The sequence below is a fragment of the Mastigoproctus giganteus genome, chromosome 4 (assembly GCF_048544385.1).
Source record: "Mastigoproctus giganteus isolate SK-2022 chromosome 4, ASM4854438v1, whole genome shotgun sequence".
In the NCBI taxonomy this organism is placed as follows: Eukaryota; Metazoa; Arthropoda; class Arachnida; order Uropygi; family Thelyphonidae; genus Mastigoproctus; species Mastigoproctus giganteus.
The window spans coordinates 221,549,786-221,573,374 of NC_143578.1; the positions used below are offsets into that span (position 1 = coordinate 221,549,786).

The 23,589-nt window shown below is 37.4% G+C and overlaps 1 protein-coding gene across 1 annotated transcript in view; it reads right to left on the reverse strand.

Annotated features, from left to right (window-relative positions):
- The window catches only part of LOC150087426 (cilia- and flagella-associated protein 44), a 577,933-nt gene that overhangs the window by 262,554 nt on the left and 291,790 nt on the right, over window positions 1-23,589 (reverse strand). Inside the window, exons 17-18 of the mRNA XM_090372063.1 lie at window positions 11,144-11,258; window positions 7,899-8,102 (exon numbers count right to left, since the gene is read on the reverse strand). Of these exons, the coding sequence (XP_090228189.1) occupies window positions 7,899-8,102; window positions 11,144-11,258 (319 nt within the window). The remainder of the gene's footprint in view (window positions 1-7,898; window positions 8,103-11,143; window positions 11,259-23,589) is intronic.

Consider the following 23,589-nt stretch of genomic DNA (forward strand, 5'->3'; position numbering starts at 1 on the left):
GATTCTCTAGCTTACTGCTAGAGTTGAATACACCTCTGGCTTTCCCCTCACTAAATAACTCCTCATGTGTGAATGTCGATGCAAAATATTCATTTAGTTTGTTAGCTACCTGAGCAGGATCATCAACAGTTGACCCATCGATATCAAGTGGACCAATCTGATTCATCCCCTTCCTTCTAGAGTTTACATAAGTAAAGAACTCTTTGCTGTTTTTTTTGCATCCCTTGCCAAAGATTTCTCGTAATCTGCCTTCGCCTGCCTAACCTCCTTTGTAACTTGGTTACAGATCAACTTGTATCTATCATAGGCTTCTGTGTCATGTGTTAATTTGTATGTATCCCATGCATGTTTCTTCTCTGCCATATGCCTCATCAGTTCATCTGACATCCATTTAGGCCTAAACCTTGAACAATATTTCTTAGTTGGTATGTAAAGTCTAGTAGCTTCCAAGATAAGTTCTTTGAATGCTTCCCATTTTGCATTTACTGTTGGTAACATCATCAGTTGGTCCCACTGTATAGAATTTAAATACTGTCTCAGTCCATCGTAGTCGCCTTTACGAAAGCAATAACCCTTCCCTTTACCCCTAATGGTAGTTACCTCTTTGAGTAAATCCCACTTCAGCACACTGTGATCACTGCCACCTAGTGGTTCATTTATCTGCAGATTCTTAATGCATGAAGTATCACTGCTGATAATCAAATCAAGAGTATTCCTCCCTCTAGTTGCCTCCCGAACATGCTGATGTAGAAAACAATCATCCAATAAATCCACAAAAGCCTTGCTAGTGTGTGAGTGACCAGCCCACAAATTCCAGTCAATATCTGGGAAATTAAAATCTCCCATTATAAGACTCTCAGATTTACTGGCCGACTCTATTTCCCTGTACAGTTTCTTATTATACTCATCAGAGTCATTAGGCCTATAGCACACTCCTACTCTCAATTTTGATCTCCCAATGCTTATGTCACACCAAATTGACTCGACACTGCACTGTCCAGCGATGTCCACTGGCTTCACTTCCTTGGATTTTATGTATTTCTTAACTAATAGCATAACCCCTCCTCCCTTCCTATCCAGTCTATCTTTTCTGTAGACGTTGTACTCCCCAAATTCCAGTTCTGCATTCCTTATATCTGTGTGACACCAAGTCTCTGATATCCCAACAATATCTGCCTTTGATATTTTGAGCAATACCTCAAATTCATCAAATTTATTTACTAAACTCCTAGCATTGGTGTACACGCAAGCATACATGCACCTATTTCTATTCTTAGCTACCCTAACACAACCCATGTGTTTACTTGTACCGCAATGACTCCCAGCAGTCTCTGAAATATCCTGAATCTTGTTTTTCAGGCTTCTGCTCATTCCAATAGAAGCAGTGCAAGAATCTCTTTCACCTCTGCCAGTGGCTACTGTTAATCTATTTGTCTTTGTATCCCCCCAAGCTGGCAGTTTTCCGACCCACCTAACACTGCCTCGATAGCATCAGCAAATATTCTTGCACCCTTTCTATTTAAGTGTATCCCATCCCTGTAGAAGCAATCCCTCCTGTTAACAAGTACAGTCCAGGCTGAAAAAAATTCTACCCCTTGAGCCTTGCACAATCTTTCCAGGGCCGAATTGATCGACAGGTCTCTCATCATATACTCCCTCCTATCGTGTCTGGGCAGAATTGCAGACAGTTTCAAATTCAACCCTACTTCACGGCTTTTTTTCAACAGTGACCTGTACTTGTTAAGCAATTCTGCCGGTCTCCTACTCTTGATATCGTTAGTGACCACGTGTACAACTATATCACCTTTTGTGCCCTTAAAAGATGATATTTGCTCTACAACGTCATCAACCTTTGCACCTGGCAGACATACCCTGGTCCTGTTCCACCTATCCTTTTTACAAAGCATGTTCCCCGTTTCCCTGACAATAGAGTCACCAACAACTACTAGTTCCTTTGGGACCAGCGCATTCTGCCTTGGGGGTTGCCGCTGTGTTTCACGATGACCAAGTGCAAGCTCTGGCGTTGATGTGGGCAGCTGAGAGCTTGATGGGCCCCTCAATTTAGTTCCTTCGAGGGCATCCACCCTGTCCTTCAAGCTCTCATATAGGCCCATAAGAACGCTGAGTTGTTGCCTGATTTCGATACACTCCTTGCATCGTGCACACACTAAGACCTCCCCCATGGCAATATCATGTCCCGTACCTGAATGCTCCACAAACATCATGCAAGCTGTGCATTTTAGAAGGCTGTGACTCAGAAGGCAACTGCCCCCCTCAGTTCTCCTCTGAGCCACAGCACTTCTATTAGCTTGAGCCTTTTGTTTTGCTGCTCTGGTCTGAGTCATGATTACTTTTAATTTAAATAAAATTTCAGTTTATAACCCTAACTTATCTCCCAACACAGCTATAACGGGATATATATTTTTTAGCGTCAAGTATTAATCAATCAGTCAAGTATTAATTATCTCCGAGTTCCCTTTATATACTTCCGTATCAGTTATGTATTAATTAATTATGTTACGTTTGTAATCTAAGTGGGTATATGTATTTAGTTAAAAGTGCAATTTAAATGCCAACGAAGTTGAACAAGTTTAATAGATTTTATCGATCGCTGAAAATATTATAACGTATACTATACTAACGCTATCTAGGTTCGATATATAACGATCGTATGACAAAGACAAAGGCGGAAGTTACGAACGGTAATCTATGGACACTTAAGTATTAATTAACTTTCAAATCTCGCTGTCCCAATTCAGAATAAACCAACGATCCTTACTAGGTCTATAAGCTACTTACAAAATATAATTTGATGTAAAAGATATTCAATAAGCGGCTAAATTTGGCTAAAAAAAAACTTCATTTAATGCAATAACCATTCTCAATTGTTAATGCAAATTCAATAACTGAGGCAATGACAAAACCTACTTAAATACTGGGGAACAAATTATTCCTGATGAAGCCATCAAAATCAATATAATTTAAAGTACTGAATACATCAGATATTCTATATACAGATTTTTTATATAGGCTCTGCAATAACAGAGAATGCCATTTTAATAAAGTTTACAGGGATCATTTACAGTGTATGTGTTAGAATTTAATCAAATTTATAGAACAAAGCTCTGCAGTTTGTATTGTAGCATCATTAGGGCAGCATTAAGCAGCAGTTCTGAATAATCACAATAAGCATAGAATTGTACCAGATGAACTGTACAACATGGAACTTGACAAAACCCATGCAATGTAGAGAGGAAATACAGTACTACGTTGCTTGGATGAATAACTACGCATGCGCACACGCACACACACACACACATGGGATGTGAGTGGACTGACACCACATTCTAAGATACTTTTTAGTGGTAGTGAATTTATAAAGGTCAACGTCAAGTGAACGGGCAACCTTCAGTACCGTTTCTTTTATTTCTTTTAGTGACCAGAGAAGGAGCTATCTGAAGGGCACAAACTGGGGTTCTCCAGTGAACATTTTCTCATGGGATCAGAAGCTGAATATGTCCTGTGCACACACACACACTGGCAGCAGTGGTAAGTTTGCTTTCAGGTTCTGAACTATGAAATCTTGAAATTTTTAGGATTACGCCAAGGCTGTGGCATAGACAGGAGACAAACTATGTTCATGACCCATCACACACAAGATTAGAAGCTGAATATGTCCTGTGCACACACACACTGACAGCAGTGGTAAGTTTGCTTTCTATGAAAGCAAACTTACCTTGAACTATGAAATCTTGAAATTTTTAGGATTACACCAAGGCTGTGGCATAGACAGGAGACAAACCATGTTCATGAACCACTCACTTGAGCAGCCAATATTCTGAAGGTATAAAACTGTTTGAGGGTTGTGGGGGTTGTAGAAGCTCATGTTTCTGCTCCATACAGGGCTGTTGAATAGATAACTGTTGCAGTGTGCTTCCTCATAATGCTAATATTCCAGAAATAAAGAAAGTTCTGCTTAGCTTGCTATCTAAATTTGCCATTTTGAGGTGCAGAGCAGTTAAATTATTGTGAAAGCTAAGCTCAGAGCTGAAATGATTCCAAGATCAATGTGAACAACATATTAAGGGAACTGAGTGTCATTATGTAGCAATGGAAAAACAGATGGCTGGTTTGAGGAAAAAGAAAATCAGTTGGGCTAATTTTTTTAAAAATTGAGACAGCTCAAATTGGCATGGTATGCCGAAAAATCATTTAGTTTGGCAAAAAAAAAAAAAAACCTGGCACTGATATAATTTATGTTATTTTCAAAGCTAATATATGTAATTAATTTTATATCATCTGCATAGCAAATTATATCATGTTTCCTTGTGGATCAGTTGTGCAAATATGGCAGGAGAAGGACTGATTTTTCTCATTTAGAAGGAGCATACATTTATAGAATAAAGATTGCAAGAATAAGGGCATATTTCCAGAAATGTAGAAATGTTTCTGACATAGTAGGAGAGCTGATATATCAACAGAGTTAAAAGGAAATTTGCTGTTATCTTGATATAGCAGCAAATTTGGCACTGTCTTGGAATGCACTGAGAATTGTAGTCATAACTGAGAGAAGGTTTTTTTTTTTTTTTTTTTTTTTTTTATGTGAACCCCAAACACGAGAGGTATTAGAACCTATAGTACTTAGAACCGTGCTTGGGTTAGAGTAGTCATAGTAGAATGATTTTCTACTGCATAATGGATTTGGAGCGGCAGCTCTGGTGGAAACTATTCAGAGTGGGGATTTTCTCTAAAATCTTAAGCAAGCTTGAGGTGCAAGGAGTGGGCCAGTGGTGGCTGACTTGTGATGGAGACTGAATCTCAGCTATGGGTTTCACATTATACACCTTCCATTATTGGGGAAGAAGTTTTGGAAGAGGACTGCATCCAAGATTCTCAAGTAAGGGTTCTCAGATAGACTCAGGCATTTAATTATAAATTGTTATTGTTGTTATTTGGTTTTTTTAGGAGCATTAGCAACTAAGGCCATATTGCTCCGGGGATATGCGGTGGTCATTCCCTGACCTTTCCACATCTTCCGTATTTGGTGGTCACGGGCTCAACCCCCGGTCTAATCAAGAAGCGTGTGCTGTGCACTGCGGCACCTCCGTAGCCAGGTGGGCAGGAGCAGCAGAAGCACACGTTTCTTGATTAGACCGGGGTTCGATCTTATCCCCGGAGCAATATGGCCTTAGTTGCTAATGCTCCTAAAAACCAAATAACAAACAAACACGCTATGCACTGCTGCTGCTCCTACCCACCTGGCTACGGAGGCACCCTTAATTATAAATTGTAGAACCCCATTAACTCTAGAAGTAGTAGTAACTAGGAGTACAATAATAGCTTAAATCAGCTGTTTTTTCTTGGAGATTGTGATGTCTGCTGAGACATTTAATGGTGATTGAAAGTTGTCAATGTCATGTTTACAGGTTCATAAACATAATCAGATCAAGCCATTTTGTGGGATTTAAATAAGGGGAGGACTGGTTTGATTTGTTTTTGTATGACTGTTTTCTTCTTAAGAGGCTGTTGAAGTTTATTTTTAACTGCATAGGCCTTAATTATATTGAATTCAGCTCTGGTCCCAGTTGTTTTCTATATCTTGTGGGAGATTCTGTTTGTGGTTGATGCTAGCAGTGAGAGATGGAGTCCATCATACTATCTGTTCTTTCAGGAATCTGTAGTTTTAGCTGCAACAAAGGTAGCTACAGAATTGGGCCGGTATGTCATTAGGGCAACTGCTAGGTCAGATTGCAGTATTGGAGCGGTCCCAAGGAAAGATAGACCCAGTGAAGAGATACCCATTGATATATAATAAACTTAAAGAAGTGATTTTTACTCTCTGAACTAACTAATAAATTTGGAGATGTGATTTTTTGGACAGCATTCAAGATTGTGATTAAGAAGAAGGAAACTTATGACCAGGTATGATTGGCCTGTAATTAGAATTGAAGCGTATTTCAGGTTCACAATCCTGAATAAGCAAGGTGTGGGCAGTGAAGAAGAATAAGGTCAAGATGGTGCTGCCCTCTTGAACACTGTTAATTATTGCAACCTTTAATGGGTTTCAATAATTAACAGAAATACTCAGGAATAGCATTTGTAGTAGTAAGTACAAGAGAAACAGGATGGCAGACTGAAGTCACCATCAGTAAAATGCTCAGCAGAGGTCAGCATGTTATTAATTATCCAATGTGCTGTTTGATAATAGTCTGATTAGGGACTGGAGGAATGTATAGAATAGCCATGCTGAATATTGCCATGCTGAATAGCCATAGAATAGCCATGCTGAATATAAATGATGCTAGAACTAGGGGACATAAATTCAAGTTACGCGGGGAAATGTTTAGATTGGACTGCAGGAAGTTTTATTTTAGCCAGCGAGTTATAAATTACTGGAATAAGTTGCCTTCATGGGTGGTAGAGGCCGACAGTTTGGGGAAATTCAAAGGTCATCTGGATAGTACTTTCGGGTAAGGGAAGCGCATAGGATGATAGGATTAATTTCCTTTTTATTTAATTTTTAATTTCATTTTATTATTTTTATTTATTTATTAATTATTATTATTTATTTATTTATTTAATTTTTGTTTTTATCATTGTTTTGTTCGGATTTTTTTTTTTTTTTTTGGCTGGTGCAGCATAAGCCATAGGCTTTCTTGCACCATACGGCCGTTACTAATACTAATACTAAATACTAATACTAATAAATACTGTACTAGGATGTATTAGAATAAGAATATTTTTGTTGAAGAATATGACCCCAACCCTCCTGGTGTCACATAAGGTAGAGAGAGTCTTATATCCAGCTATCTGGGTGAGAGTGATTGACTATTCAGAAGGATCAGGCCACATTTCACACACACACACACACACACACACACACACACACACACACACACACACACACACACACACACACACACACACACACACACACAGTATATCTCTATAGCCAGATGTGATAAAAGTTTAACAAGTTAATATCAAAGTTTGCTGATGTTCCAAATGTTGGAATGTCTGATGTCTGTTGCTCCATACTTTTTCCTGCCAAAGAAGTTAACTTTCAGGTCTGCAGTTACCATTTTCACTTGTAAAATTACCTTTATGAGAGAGAGAGAGAGAGAGAGAGAGAGAGATGGTACATCTCCATTCTGTCAGGACCTTGCCTGAGCCCAAATCTGGCAATTTACTGAATTAGATAAATCCCATTAGTTCCTTGGGAATTTCTGACATTTAAGAGAGAGATAACTTCTCTTACAATCTATTTTCACACAGTTGCCTAATTCCTATTATGAGATTGCTCATGTAAATATTGATGCAAAAATTTGTTTATCTCATCTGTTTAGCAACCACTCATGGTGGGCAGGTAGGCACTCTGAGTATAGGAACTGCCAACACAAATGTGATTTGATTGTGCAATATGAGAGATGCCAAATGGTGCAAGAAGTTTAAATTTCAAGCAGTTTTATAGAAAATGCTTTAAGTTGTGAAAAAGTTATATAACTATCATACTTTTAGGTAGATGAACTCAATAAGAATAAGTAACAATATGCTTCTTTAAATGGAAAGAGCTACTGATTTGAAGTACATGAGTAGGGCAAACTCAATGTGAAAGGATTCACAGTATGAGATGTATAATGATGCTGTTTTTACACAAACTTATGGCTATGTAAAATCTGATGTTACTGTATGTAGCCATATCAGATACTTGTTGCACCTCTATTGAGAGAGAGAGAGAGAGAGAGAGAGAGAGAGAGAGAGAGAGAGAGAGAGAGATTTCAAATTTAAACTTCTAACATTTTGATTGACACTTCCTAGAAGAGGGCTATCTAAAGATATTTTGGACCTTAGCTGCAATATTTCTGATATTTATACGATAAAACTCAAGAAAAACTCACCTCAAAATCTATGCTTATATGACTGGGAAGACTGTTATTTTCCTCAATGCACATTTTTAATTCATTTCTTAAAGATAAAATTTCGAGATTTAAAACTTCACGTTGCTGTTCTAATAGTTTAAGGTTTTCTTCGGCTTTTGCTTTCTGGAATGCTTGTTCAATACTAGGTGTCTCTTCTCCGATGATGTCAGGTACCTCAGAAGCCTATGTAAAGGAGGAATGAAATGGAAATAAACTATAAAGAGAGAAGTGCTCAAAAGGAAATGCACTGTACTGTACTGTTTCATTTATTTATAATAAAATAAACAAACAAAAAAAAAATCTAAATTTACTTAAAAACCTTCAGAGAAAGAACCAAATATTAAAATTACAATGGCATTTTGAAATTTTACAATTAATATGTATACACCTTATTCAGACTTATTTTATGATTAGACAATTTTAATCACTAATATTCAGACAAACCCCTACATCAGTAGTTCAGATTTCAAAGTGCAGCCTTGGCAGCACTTGGTTATCATCACTGGAAACAAAGAGACACCAAGAGGAGAAGTTCCTTGTGTTCAATTATTTCAAGATACAAGAAGAAACTATTTTATTTTAATGGATCATAATGATACTTCTTCAAGTATCCCCTCCCCCAAACTAAATCCTTTTTTGGGTATAGGGATTTCGCCATGTCACTTCATTTAGAGCGATCTTGGTTCAAATTACATTGGAAGTTGGAGGGATTCTTAAAGAGGCCTCTTCAGTTAGGAAGGAATTTAATTAATCAATTCTGTGTGTGGGTGTGGGGGAGGAGAGAGAGAATGGTTTAACCCTAAGTTATTCCAGATTTATTTAGCCTGCAAAACATGCGGCCTATGAATATACACATACAGACATAATACACCATGAAAAGTTTTGATAATATCATAATAACCAGCATAATATGATCAAAATAGTCAATCTGCCACCCCCCTCCACCAAAAGGGAAAAAAAGACAACGATTCCTCTCAATAATTTATTTAGGATAACAGAACTGAGAAATTGGCATTTCACTTCCTTGGATTTGAATCCCCAGTAAAGAATGCATGGAATAACATGCATTCTTTACATATGAGTAGCAGTAACCCCAGTATCATCTAACTCTTTGAAATAATCATCTATTGGGATGGCATCCATTAAAATAATTAATCAAAAGAATGATGTGATTCGTATATTAGCATTATCAACAATTATCAAAAATATTATCAAAATAATATGTGGAGCTGGAGTGAAGTTTCTATATTCACTTACAATATCTCTCCTTCTGAGTATTTTTGCAATGTTTCAAGGTGTTTTCTACAGCTTCCATATTCAGTTTTCACAGGTTTGTTTCCTCTTTACATTTTTTTGCAATTTCTGTTTCACTGATTGTTTAGAGACATTACTGTGAAGATGTGAATGTTTTTTTGAGTAAATAAAACTCCTGCTATTGTGATTTTTGTTGCTTAAATTTTGAAAATGATACTCCTGTAATTATTCTGTGTAAAAGGTATCATATATGATTGGAAAGGAAAGGACATAATTAATTACCAATAAATACTACTAATAAAAGGATATTAGTAACATTACAATTAAATTATAACAGTTTCTATAAAGGGCTACTGGCAGTATGACCGGAAATGTGCACCATTACAGAAGAACAGTATTAAACATTTGTGGCAATCCCTTTAACTTAAGCTGAAAAAGTGCCAAATGTTGGGGAAAAGAGGACTTTTGTTACATTGAAATAGAATATCAAAGAACATATCAAGGCAGAAATAATTTCCTGTCACTTTTCATGTGCTTGGATATTTCACTTGCTGGGCTTAACAAAGTCACCAAGTGAAGTGGGTAGAAGAACAGAGGTAAAGAGAGATATTAAATAACATCAGCAAACAGGGTCACAGATATAAACCAGCCTGCATTCAAGTTACAAAGGAGGTTAGGCAAGGTAAGGAAGATTACAAGATTGCTGGTAAAGAATACCGAAAAATGTAGCAAAACCTTCTGTACTTATATTAATGGTAAGAGGAAGGGGGAGTTCAATCACATTGGCCCACTTAATGATGTCAGTTTAACTATTGATGATCCTACAAAGGTTGCTGACAAACTGAATAGGTATTTTGTATCTACATTCATGCATAAGGAGTTCTTTATTGAGGGGAATTGGATAGATCCCATCCACCCCAGGCACCTGGGGTGGATGGGATCTATCCAATTATATTCAGCAAGGCAGCAAAAGGGGTAGGCAAACCCTTAGCCACAATTTTGAGAACATCTTTGGATTCAAGAGAAATTCTCATGGACTGGAGATGTGCAAATGTATCCCCAATTAACAAAGGGGGATCAAAGGATGACATGCGTAATTACAGAGCTGCTGGCTTAACTTCTGTTCCATTCCAAGGAAAATAATGGAGTCACTGGTTAAAGAAGAAGTGCAGGACCATCTAGACAGGACTGCAATTATATTTCAGAGACAGCTCAGATTTGTTAAGTGGAAATCTTGTCTGACCAATTTGACTGAAAATTACAATGCAGTCACAATGGAACTGGATGTAAAAATAATACTGATATTATATACTTGAATTTCAGGAAAGCATTTGACACTATTGCACATAAAAGACTGGTGTGCAAATTGGAACAGTGTGGCATTTAAGGGAAAGTTTTTGTTATGGATAAAAGGATGGTTGAGTGGGAGAAGAGAGAGGGTGATTATCAATGGATAACCAACCTCTGTCTGCTCTTTGTGGACTAATGTTATTAGTGAAGTTCCCCAGGCTTTTGGAGCTGGACCCAAAGCTGTTTTTTTTAAATTTATTAATGATATTGATGAAGGCATATCAGACTTAATATCTAAGTTTGCATATGATACAAAGGTTCGCACAATGGCGGTATGCTAGTGCAACAGGATCTAGAAAAATGGGCAGATGGACCGAGAAATGGCAACTGAAGTTTAATCTTCACAAATGTAAAGTAGTGCATATGGGTAGCAGTAACCTCAAGAGTAACGTACCAACTGTGTGGTATTACATTCAGGGTGGTGGACAATGAAAAAGACTTGGGAGTAATTGCATAGCCAGATATGAAGTTCGCTCAGCAGTGCAGACATGCTGCCAGGACAGCACATGGGATTTTGTCTATGAAGGGGAATGTAACCTTTGTTGAGTTATTTTATCTTGCAGGCATGCATGAATATTTTCAAACTTTCAATAAAATAAACATCATATACTTTAACTTACAAGCATAGTAAAAGGAATATTAGATGCTGAAAATGGAGATGCTGTACGTTTATATTCTGGAGCATTAAATTTGTACACTAGAATGTTTCTATCCTTTCCAGAAGTTACCAGCAACCTAGAGAAAAAGAAAACAGTCTGCAAGAGTGATGCAGGAAACCATCATGAATTATTTTTTTACTTGTTTCTATAAATTGAAATATAAATTAATCAGACATACATATGTATATAATCCATTAACAGAAGTATTAAGCTGTCCAGATACTTCAAACCTTAAAATGAAATCTTTCATATTCTTTCAAAAATCATATTTGACTAGTGGCTGTAGCAACAAAAGATTCAGTGTTAAAAATGTTTTAATATAAAACTTAATTTTAAACTATATTCTTTCAATAGAATCTTTCATGGTTTGCAAATTGATACTGCCTATTTGTAATTAGCAATTTCACTTTTGTATCTTCAGCAGCATGTATTCTAATGCAAGCAATATATAACCATCCATGGGTGGATATACAGAAAGAAGTTAATGTGATAGTGAATGCATGACTTATAGCATGATCAAGTATAATTTCTAATTTCAGTGCATAGGTACACATTTCTTGCACAACAATTCTGATACTGTTTAATAATCAAAATCCATAATCATGTTCCTAATCAATATGATTATTGCATTTGTTTTCAGACAAATAATACAAGGAGACTTATCAAATAGTGTAACAGAGTTCAGATATTTTGTTAGTATTTCATCTATATTATCATCATCAGATTAAAAGGTATCAATGCCTTTCAATTAAAAGAAATAATGAATTCTTGCAAGTGTTTACAAGAATTCATTACTCAACTGAACATTCTTCATTCTTAAAAGGATATTGATGCACATCCAGAGAAAATAATTGGAATAATTATTTTCCATCATATCAAATGTTATTTTATATTTTATAATTTATATTTATAATTTTATATTTATATTTTATAATTTTATATTTATTTATTCAGTTGGAGATTATAATCTCACCCCTGGACAGCACGGTGCTAGAGGGGATACATTAGCTACAAATCAGTAATTACAATAATGATTTTAACTCAAGAGATAAATAATTAGTGTACAACAATACTAAAATAGGAGATTTATGAATTTATGGAATAAATAAAATAAAAATAAATGTATTACAACAAGAGTAAATTAGATCACATTAAATTTATAAAAATGAACTGATCAATGCAATTAGTAGGAAAAAATATGAGGTCTATTTTGAACTTGATTGTAAAAACGTGACCATTGGCAAATCCCAGGCTGAAAACAGCACATACCGAATTGGCCCTGTCAGCCACCGATGTGGGGTTGTCTGATTTGTACAGCTAATCAGACCAGTTTGTGGAATCACTCGTGCTGCATCAGAATAGACCCATGGAGAAGGTTTCAGCCAGAATTTGTTTTCTGTATTTCTTTTAAAAACATATTTTACTTACGTCTATTTCAAGGACATTGCAGAAATTGATGGTATTTGAGGGGAACATGCATGAAATACATGTTAGGCTTTGAAGTGTGTTTCTGTAGATAGTAAAGTTGCAATTTTGGTCTCTTCTTCTTCTTCTAAGGGTTATAATATTTCGTGTAACAATGAGGTGTTTCCACGGTGTGATGTTCAGGTTTGTAAATAGTATTGACTTGGAGATTGTGAAAGACTTCCTTGTGGCCCAGTTCAACCACTGCAGGCACCAGTATTCTAATCCAAGATGATGTTTCAGGTAGGAGGGTGGGGCAGATGACCAAATTACTGATGCATACATTACTGAGACGATATATCTCTGAATATACTGAATGATTAGACTTGAATTACAAAAACCAGTGAGCTCCTGCCGAATGGTCCACATGGCAGAGAAATATTTGCTTCTAGAGTCCATGAAGTGAGGGAGCAAAGTGAGGTTTTGGTCCCACTTTAACTCGAGATCTTTGTAATGAGAAACTTTCCTGATTTCAGAACCCTTAACAGGAATGTGGTTCTTCATTTTCTTTTTAGTGAAAGTGACTTGCACTGATTTGTCTAAATTCATTTGTAAACCAATGGAATGTAGATACTCTTCAAGGAGTGCAAGTTTCCCTGTTAGTTCATCAGAGTGCTGTTGTTTGGTTTTTAGGAGCATTAGCAACTAAGGCCATATTGCTCCGGGATATGCGGTGGTCATTCCCTGACCTTTCCGCATCCTCCGTATTTGGTGGTGATGGGCTTGAACCCCGGTCTAATCAAGAAGCATATGCTATGCACTGCTGCTCCTTCCCATCTGGCTATGGAGGTGCCTAGTTCATCAGAGATTGAATGGGTGGAGTTTGGATCTCCTAAAGTGATGAATAGTTCCAAATCATCACCATAGGACTTCTGTCCTATCCTGATTTTAACCAACAGAAAGGGTTCCAGTGCAGCCACAAATAGTGTTGAGGAGAGGACAGAGGACACACCCCCTTGTGGAACACCCCTCGAAATGGTGAAACTTCTGTTGAAGTACTGATGTGCGACAAGTAGATGTCTAGATTGAAGGACTGATGCCAGGACTTTCAAGAGATTGCCAGTAATATTGAAATAAGGTTCCAGAATGTGCTGGAGGGCGGGGATGGATATCTGATCATATACTGCCTTTATATCAAGAAACAAAATGTCAAGTTGCGACGCAGTAGAAAGCCCTTTGTATCCTGCAAAGGGTGTCTAGGAGGTTGGTGGTAGTAGATCGTCCACTAATCACTGAATGTAGATAGGGAGGTCTATGGTAAAAGCAGTGTTCGATTATTGCTGTGTGGATAATTTTTTCAAATATTTTAAGTAGTGAGCATCCTATTGAGTGGACCAAAAATCTTTTGGACCCTTTGGAGTTTTAATTTTTGGGATTGGCTTAACAAAGTAGCTGTTCCAGATTCTAGGGATCGCAGCAGTTTTGAGAATTTTCTGAAAAATGTGTAAGAGAGTATCAATTATGTAGGTGCTACATAACTTGATTATGAATATGGGAAATCAATCTGGGCTCACTGCCGCTTTATTGGGGGTCTTGTTAATTACTACGATGAGATGATCTCTCGAGATAGCAACTGCTGATAGGGCAGGTCTATTAGAGGGTTGAATATATGGTAGAGAAGATATGCTCATCAAGAATAGTACTAGAATGTTTGGAAAAGACCTACTTGGCATGTGAAGACGACTGAAAATCATATGAGAGTGAGTTTGCCCCTTCAGTCTGACGAAGTGGGCTCTCTCCTTCTTAAAGATGATGTGATCTGCCTTTGTTTCAGTTTTTCTCCATTTTCTGAAGGCTTTTTGCTTCCTAATGAAGGCAGTTTCAAGTCTCTGGAGAACCAGGGACTAGTCCTCAGGGTGATAAGCACATATTTGGAAGAACCAGAAAGTGCAATTTGAGATAGCTCTTTTGAGAGTGCTAGTGTTGCATCCTCAACTGATAAGCAGAACATACTCTGCCAATCAGTCATCCCGAAGTGCTGGATAATGTATAAAACCTCTTTTATAATGGATAATGAGAATGATGGATAGATAAAGAGGATAATGGATAAAACCTCTGTTTTAATAAATCTTGTTGAGTAGACCATTTTAGACTCTGTGGTATGAGTCGGCGAACATAAGCCATTAGCAGAGAATTCAAATGAAAGAGGCTGATGATCAGATCTAAGTTTGAAATTTTGTGGGATGGGAACCATACTTGATAGATTGTGATAGATAAGATTGAGGGCTTGAGATCCTCTGTTGTGGGGGGTGTAGTCTCTTGCATAAGCACAAAAGACATTAGGGACGAGTCAAGGTTTCTTTTTTGGCTTCTGCATGCTGTGGTTGAGGCATTTTAAAGTCGCCCACAACAATGGTAGGAAGGGCCAGCGTAGATGATGTGCAATTGAAACTAAGAGTTCTATTCTTGCATCTTCATTCTGGAGGAAGATATATCAAGCAGACTTGGATGTAACAGTTGTCAACTTTAAAGGAACTACAAAGAGCTTCAAAGTTCTCCGATAAACTCGATGTGACTCTTAGTTGTTGACAGCAATTGGAGTAGAAGAGGATCACTCTGCCACCACATCTATTTGCCCTATCATTGCTGAAGTGGAAGACCAAATGAGTAGGTCGAGCTATTTTGTGCTACTGAGCCAGGTCTTAGAGAGGCAAATGAAGGTGAATTCAGCATGGAAGAGCAGGGTTTGTAGGGTGCGGAGTTTGTTAGTTAGATATATTCTTCACATTCTGGATATAGCAGGAGAGATAATGACTTGTGGCTGTTGATCTGTCATGCCTGGTTGATCATCTATGTTGGACTTTCTTTCGTTAGGAACTCGCTCACTTTCGATCCTCAAGGCCATATATTTGGGCTGAGAATAGCAGGGAGATATTGCACTCTGCATGTTATCTGAAAAGGTGCATATGGGGGTGTTTCATTTTCATTTTTCTTATGTTGGTTTTTAAACCGAGTTGGTCCCTGATCATGGCTTGAGCAGTTGTGGGGACAGTTGAAGGGTCAAGCCTAGTAACAAAGACTTTTGCTAGCCGAGGTACAGATTTTAGAATTGAATTACCAGCAGTTCCATGGATGAAGCTGCTGACAACCAGCTTCTGGGGAAAGGGAGCGGTGTCTATTGGGGTAATATTTTCTTGTTTATCCCTAAAATGTGGTCTCATGCTAGGAATCTGGCCATCACCATCAGAAAGCAGTTGCGAGTGGCCAATGTTTTTTTTCTCCTATCCTGGCTGTGTTCGCGATTGTGTATATCTCTTGGTTTAACTATCTGCTTTGAATTATTCCTCTTTCTGAGACGACACACATGGGTGGCATAAATTCAAGTTGAGGAAGGATGGCTGCAGGATACATGTGTGGAGGTTTGCCTTCAGTCAGTGGGTGGTTGCTTATTAGAACAAAGTTCCATCTGTTGTTGTGCAAATGGGTATTTGAATAAATTCAAGGAAGAACTAGAAAAAATATTGGAGCGGATGGACAGGTTATTTTTTTTTTTTTTGGATGATGCTTTATAAGCTTGTTTTCTTATGCGATATGCTACTACTACTACTACTACTAATAATAATAATAGTAAAAATTCATCACACAATATCACTCCTTTCAATTCATTAAAAATCCAGTTTTAGCTATACTCCCAGACATTTTATACATAGCTGCTAACACTAGTTTATTTTAAAGGGAACCTAGATATCCATATTTTGTAAACATCCCAGTGTTCTCTTAGAAATCAGCTGATGAGGTCTTTGGGTAAATGATTGCAACAGATTTTGTCTGTTTGAAATCATTTTCTGTTGACCAGATACAATATTCATTGCTGATCACAATCATAAAACTTATAAAAATTCGCATAAAACTTCAGCCACAGTTCTGCCACTGTTTTCTGGTTAATTTTGACTTACAGCATTCCTTAAAAACTCTTATTACTGTTCTTTCTGAAATGCCAAAAAATTCAACTACTTTTTTTCACAGTACGTCCTTAAGACCTGCAATTTTTCACAGTAAGTCCTTAAGACCTGCAATCCTTAAGACCTTAAGACCTCACTCGTGGATACTACTAAACGTTTCATACCTATTAAGAAATATCGTTCAAGGTTTAGGCCTAAATGGTTATCAAATGAATTAATGAGACTCGTAACAGAGAAGAAAAATGCATGGAATGCATATAAATTATCAAGCGACTCAGAAGCCTATGGCATATATAAGCTAGTCTGTAATCAGGTCACAAAGGAGGTTAGGCAGGCAAAGGCAGATTATGAGAAATCCTTGGCAAAAGATGCTAAGAAAACCAGCAAGGATTTCTTTACTTATATAAACTCTAAAAGGAAGGGGATGAATCCGATTGGTCTACTTGACATCGATGGTTCGACTGTTGATGAACCTGCTGAGACAGCAAACAAACTGAATGAGTATTTTGCATCTACATTCACACATGAGGAGTTATTAAGGTTTGAAAATGGGTAAGTTATCAAATTGTAGCAGGATACTTAATGATTTTGTAATAACTAAGAGCAAAGTGGAGAAGAAATTGTTGAAATTAAACATAAGAAAAGCACCTGGGTGGATGGGATCTATCCAGTTATATTAAAGGAGGCGGCAAAGCAACTAAGCAAACCTTTAGCCATAATTATGAGAGCATCCTTGGACTCAGGGGAGGTTCCCACGGACTGGAGATGTGCAAATGTATTCCCAATTCACAAAGGGGGGGATCGAAGGGGGACATGAGTAATTACAGACCAGTTAGTTTAACTTCTTCCAGGTAAAATAATGGAGTCACTGGTTAAAGATGCATTGCAGGATCATCTAGACAAGACTGCAGCAATAATTCAGACACAGCATGGGTTTGTTAAGGGAAAGTCTTATCTGACAAATTTGATAGGATATTATGATGTGGTTACAAAGGAACTGGACGCAAAAAATAATTTTGATATCATATATTTGGATTTTAGGAAAGCTTTTGACACTGTTGTGCATGGAAGACTATTGTACAAATTGGAGCAGAATGGTATTAAGGGTAAGTTGCTACAATGGATAAAAGGATGGTTAAATGGGAGAAGACAGAGGGTGGTAATCAATGGGTGCTGCTCTTCGTGGACTAATGTTATTAGTGGAGTCCCACAGGGTTCGGTGTTGGGTCCACTGTTGTTTCGTATATTTATCAATGATATTGATGAAGATATATCAGGCTTAATGTCAAAGTTTACAGATGATACAAAGGTTGGCAGGGTTGTTAATGACAGCAATGGCAGTGTGCTACTGCAACAGGATCTAGATAATTTGGGCGGATGGGCTAAGAAGTGGCAACTGAAGTTTAACCTTGACAAATGCAAAGTACTGCATATGGGTAGAAGTAACCCCAGAGAAACGTACCAACTGTGTGGTATTACACTTAAGGTGGTAGAAAATGAAAAGGACCTGGGAGTAAATGTGCAGTCAGATATGAAGTTTTCTGAGCAATGCAGACAGGGTGCCAGGGCTGGTCATGGGGTTTTGACAATGATATATAGGAATTTTGCTAGCAGGGAAAAGGAGGTGATTGTCCCTCTGTATAAGGCAATGATCAGGCCATGCCTTGAGTACTGCATACAGGTCTGGAGGCCTCATTTTAAGAAGGATATAGATTTGCTTGAGCGTGTACAGAGAAGGGCAACAAGATTGGTGAGGGGAATGAAGGGATCCTCTTACCAAGAGAGGCTTAAGTACTGCAAATTGCAGTGGCTGGAGACAAGGCACCTGCGTGGTGATCTGATTGAGGTGTATAAGGCCTTGAATGGGTTCAGCACGCTGAATTCTGATGGGATCCTTCCACTTATTCAGATTATGAACCTAAGGGGACATAAATTCAAATTAAGAAAAGACAGATGTAGAATAGATGTGCGGAAATTTGCCTTTAGCCAGCAGGTGGTTAATTGCTGGAACAAACTTCGATCTGTCGTCGTGGAAGTTGATAGGTTAAATAAATTTAAGGAGGAACTGGACAGGCATTTGGAGGGAATGGTGTGATTTTTTTTTTTTTTTTTTGGCTGATGCTGCATAAGCCCATACACTTGCTTTCTTGCATCACATGCCACCACTACTACTACTCCTTTTTTTGCCACCCATTAGCATCTTTTCTGCTCCCCATTTTTCGAGGTGAAAACTTAGTCAGAGCTGATATACCTGTTAAAAGAGAAAACAGTTAACGTTATACTCTAATTTTAGTACACATAATTCAATCTGTTATATGGCCTAAATACCACAAGTGATTAATTTTTTTTTCAATATCAAGAATAAAGGAAAGAGATTTTGCTTTTGCAAAGATAACTACAATGGTCTTAGATAGTTTCTGAATTCTTTTCGGTAGATTCAACTGATGCTGTTAACAATGACAAATTCTAAATGTGAAGTATTCAGGGAAATAATCACAGAAGCTACTAATAAGATTCAAGGTTTAGAACTAAATGGATGTCAGGTGAACTGTGATGAGACTATGGTAGAAAATAAAATGCATTTGATGATGATAAATTATTAGAAGACACAGAAACATACAGTTAACATAACCTACTAACTGTCAATGAAATCAAGTTGTCTACTAACTGTCAATGAAATAATCTGCTAAGGCAGATTACAGGAAGTCTTTGGCTAAGAATGCAAAGAAAAGTAGCAAAATAATTCTTTGCTTATTTTAACGTTAGATGGAAATGACGAACCACATTGGTCCACCAGATATGAATGGTATAACTATTGATAATCCTGTTCAGGATGCAGACAAACTGAATAAATATTTAGCTTCTACATTCACATCTAAAGTTTTTAGGGATGGAATACTAGAAGAATACCTAATTCTAACTGGAAGCTAAATGATTTTGTGATAATTAAGTGTAAGAGAAACTGTTGAGGTAGAAATTAAATTATTAATAACATTGATGAAGTTTTAATGCATTTTTATTTGATACAAGTTTTATATCATCAGCAACTTTAATGTCTAAGTTTGCAAATGATACAAAGGTTGGCAGGGTGGTTAATGACACATTTGGCAGATGGAAAGAGAAGTCACAATTGAGGTTGAACATTGACAAATGCAAGGTACTGCATATGGGTAGCATAATCCCAGATTAACATGCCAATGTGGTACTACACTAAGGATAGTGGAAAATAAAAAGACCTGGGGTAATTTTTCGGTGAGATATGAAGTTCTCTGAGCATTGCAGACAGGCTCCCAAGACAGCTCATGGAGTTTTGTCAGTGATATACAGGAGCTTCGCTAGTAGCAGGAAGGGATTATCCCATTGTACAAGGCAATGGTTAGGCTGCATCATGATTATTGCATGTCTGGAACCTCATTTAAAGATCGTTAGATTTGTTGGAATGGGTGCAGAGAAGAGCAACAAGGTTAGTCAGGAACAAAAAAAAAAAAAAAGGTTTCTATAACAGGAATGATTTCAGTTCTGCAAACTGCAGAAACTAGGCTCCTACAAGGAAACCTGATTGAAGTGTTTAATTCTTTAAATAGATTGAGTAAACTAAATGCTGATGGCATCTTTACTCTTTCTCAGACAATACACATAAAGGGACATAAATTTAAATTGAAAAAAGATGGTTGTAGGATAGATGTGAGAAAATTTGCTTTCAGCCAGACAGTAATTGATTGTTAGAAAAAAACTTCCAACCAGCATTGTGGAAGCGAGTAATTTGAATTAATTTAAGGAAAGATCAGGCCAACTGTTAGAAGATCAGGCCAACTGTACAGATGGATTGATGGATTTTTTTTTTATTAATGCTGTCTAAGCTTATTTTCTTGTATCATTTGGCACTAATAATGCTAACTCAATAAAACAACTCAGACCTCACTGTCCATTAAGATCCTGCTAGTAATATTAAAAATTAAGTACAGCAGGGTCTCTACAACCCTGCCCATACATGACTGATCCCCTAATTCATATTTATGTTTGTGACACATAGTTATAGCTATAGCTTGTTCATTTATGATAGCATTTGGTGATGTATGCAAGGGGAAGGATGGGATTGGAAAGGGAAGGATTGATGTCATAGTGAGTGTGCAGTATCAGCTTTTCGTTCAGATGAGTAAGAATTCCATAATTGAACTAGATAACACTGTATGGATTAATACGTATGTAATGTATGTCTTTAGCCTAAACATGGCTTCTCCTAAAGGCACATGCCTTATGAGGAAGATGGGGTCAGCTTGATTGTACTTTATTTAAGATTTATGTATATTCAATTTACAGAAATAAAGTTTGTAAAATAATAAGAGAAGTTTACCTCAATATAGTACGTAGAACATTTCCATATGATACTCTCCAGAAATTAAAATGAAAAACTTACATTAGTGTAACAAATAATTTAAAAAATAATTAAAAATCAATTTAACACAATTAAAAAAAAGAAAATTAATTAAAAGAATTTAACGAAAAAAATTGCAAAATGATTTTCCTTCCTGAAGCTGACAACGCTTTTCGACCATATGTCGTGATCGCAGGAATGAAAATTACCGAATAGGGGTGAGTATGAAACTTAAATAGGGATTATTTGTCTTCACGCATGCACTTTGTAAAAGCCCATGATTTTCGTTAATGGAGCGAAAGGCTAATTCTGACGCTGCTAAACGAGAAGCACGAACTGAGGCTGCATGTTGATTAATACGAATATTCAAAGAAAATGCGTCGAACCCTGGTAAGACGAGTCACAATCACCACAAGAAATGTTGTACACCAGGACATTAATTTGTGTTGCGAACGAGGAAAGGACTGAGCGATTGTTCAGTATAGTGTGTAATTTTCATATTGGTCTGGCCACAATTTTAAATTCGGTATCTTTAAAGAATCTGTTAAGCTGTTTGTGCCACTGTTCAACCTATGGGACAAAAATTGAGTATTTTTTGATATTACAGGTGGTGCCTCGCAATTCGACGTACTGCAATTCGACAGTCTCGCAATTCGACAGTCGGATTTCGCGGGCCAGCGAAAACGCTACATGATATTGCAAGATAGAATTCTTTGCTGGACTACGTAACTGCATTTAACGTTACTAAATAGCACTAAATAGTGATGGCTGCTTCATACATTTTAACCAATGGTATTAAAGAGCGAGAGTAACATTTAACCAATGATAGATAAAGCGGGAATAGATCCCTCAATCATTCAGCTACGTTAGCCACCCTCAAAGATAGCTACAGGTATGCCGTCAGTTCTTCCTCAGTTATGATACAACATTATCTCGTTAATAATCGTAGTCTGAGTTCACGTTTGCTCTAGTTGTTTGTGCTAATTTATAATTCTGCATTTCTCATAAAATAAACAATTTTGTGCTTTGGCAGTTATTTATTTTTTGAGTGAAATTTGATAATGGGTCCAAAGAGAAGTGAACAGTGGAATAATTCAGGAAAGAAACACTTGGTTGAGCATAGAAAAGAAGAAAGAAATTATAGAAAAAGTGCAGAAAGGTAGAACAATTATAGATGTAGCTCAAGAGTATGGCGTCTCTAGGTCAACTGTGGCAACTTTTTGGCAACAAAGAGACAAGATTATAGGTGCTAGGGTGTTCGCTGGAGCAATGAAAATTTCTGACAGAAACAGATCTTTAATCAATGAAGAAATGGAAAAGCTGCTTCTTACCTGGATTAGAGAAAGACAGATGAAAGGAGATCCAGTAACTCAGGCAATGATCTGTGAGAAGGCTAGGTTAATTTTTGAAGAATTGCAGAAGAAAATTCCAGGACGTATCTCAGATCAAACTGATGAATTCAAGGAAAGTCGTGGGTGGTTTCACAGATTCAAAGGTAGAACAAGTATCCATAGTGTTCTCAGACATGGGGAAGCAGCTAGTGCAGATAAAAAGGCTGCAGAAGAGTTTGTGAAAAAATTTGAAGATTTAATCATGAAGGAAGGCTACTTGCTGCAGCAAATTTTTAACGGGGATCAAACTGGGTTATTTTGGAGGCGCTTACCAAATCGAATACATCACGCAAGAAGAAGTGACGCTCCCAGGACATAAGCCTATGAAAGATAGGCTTACCTTGTTATTGGCAGCAAATGCAAGCGGAGACTTTAAAGTAAAGCCACTTCTCGTTTACCACTCTAAAAATCCTCACTGCTTTGGGAAGAAAATCATCAAGTCCAAACTGCCAGTGATGTGGAGATCCAATGCAAAAGCCTGGGTAGACCAGAAAGTCTTCAAAGATTGGATTTTTGAGGAGTTTGCCCCGAGCATAAAAAAATTCCTCATTGACAACAATTTACCTTTGAAAGCACTGCTGATTCTTGACAATGCTAGTGCCCACCCCCAAGACTTGGCAAACATTCTTGAAATTGACTTTGATTTCATCAAAGTCCAGTTTTTGCCTCCAAACACCACATCACTGATCCAACCCATGGATCAAGAAGTAATTGCCTGTTTTAAAAAACTTTACACCAAGGCTTTGCTTTCACAGCTTTTTGACGTGACTCATTCTTCTGATAAGACACTGAAGGAGTTCTGGAAGACTGAGTTCAATATTCTTCATGCCATTTCCTTTATTAAAACTGCCTGGGAGGGAGTGACACAGAGGACCCTTTGTGCATCATGGAAGAAACTCATTCCTTCCTTTTTTCGGGATGACAACAATGCAGTCCAAGCCGCTGAAGAATCAGAAGCAACTGCGGCCATGCGAGAAATCACTTTGACGGCGGAGAACCTTGACATAGGAGAAGGTGATGAGGCTGATGTGGAAGAGCTTGTGGAGGATCACGATGATGAACCAACCGTGGAAGAACTCAAAACACTCAGCGAACAGGAAGCAAAAGAGAGAGAAAAGGAAATTTCACTTGAAGAAGAAGACAGGGAAAAAGGGCCGATGCCAACAGCTGCCATTAAAGAAATTTTATTCCATTGGGAGAAGGTGCAGTCTGCTTGTTTAAAATGGCACCCCAACACTGCTGTTGTAACTAGAATGACAGACTTGTTTAACAACA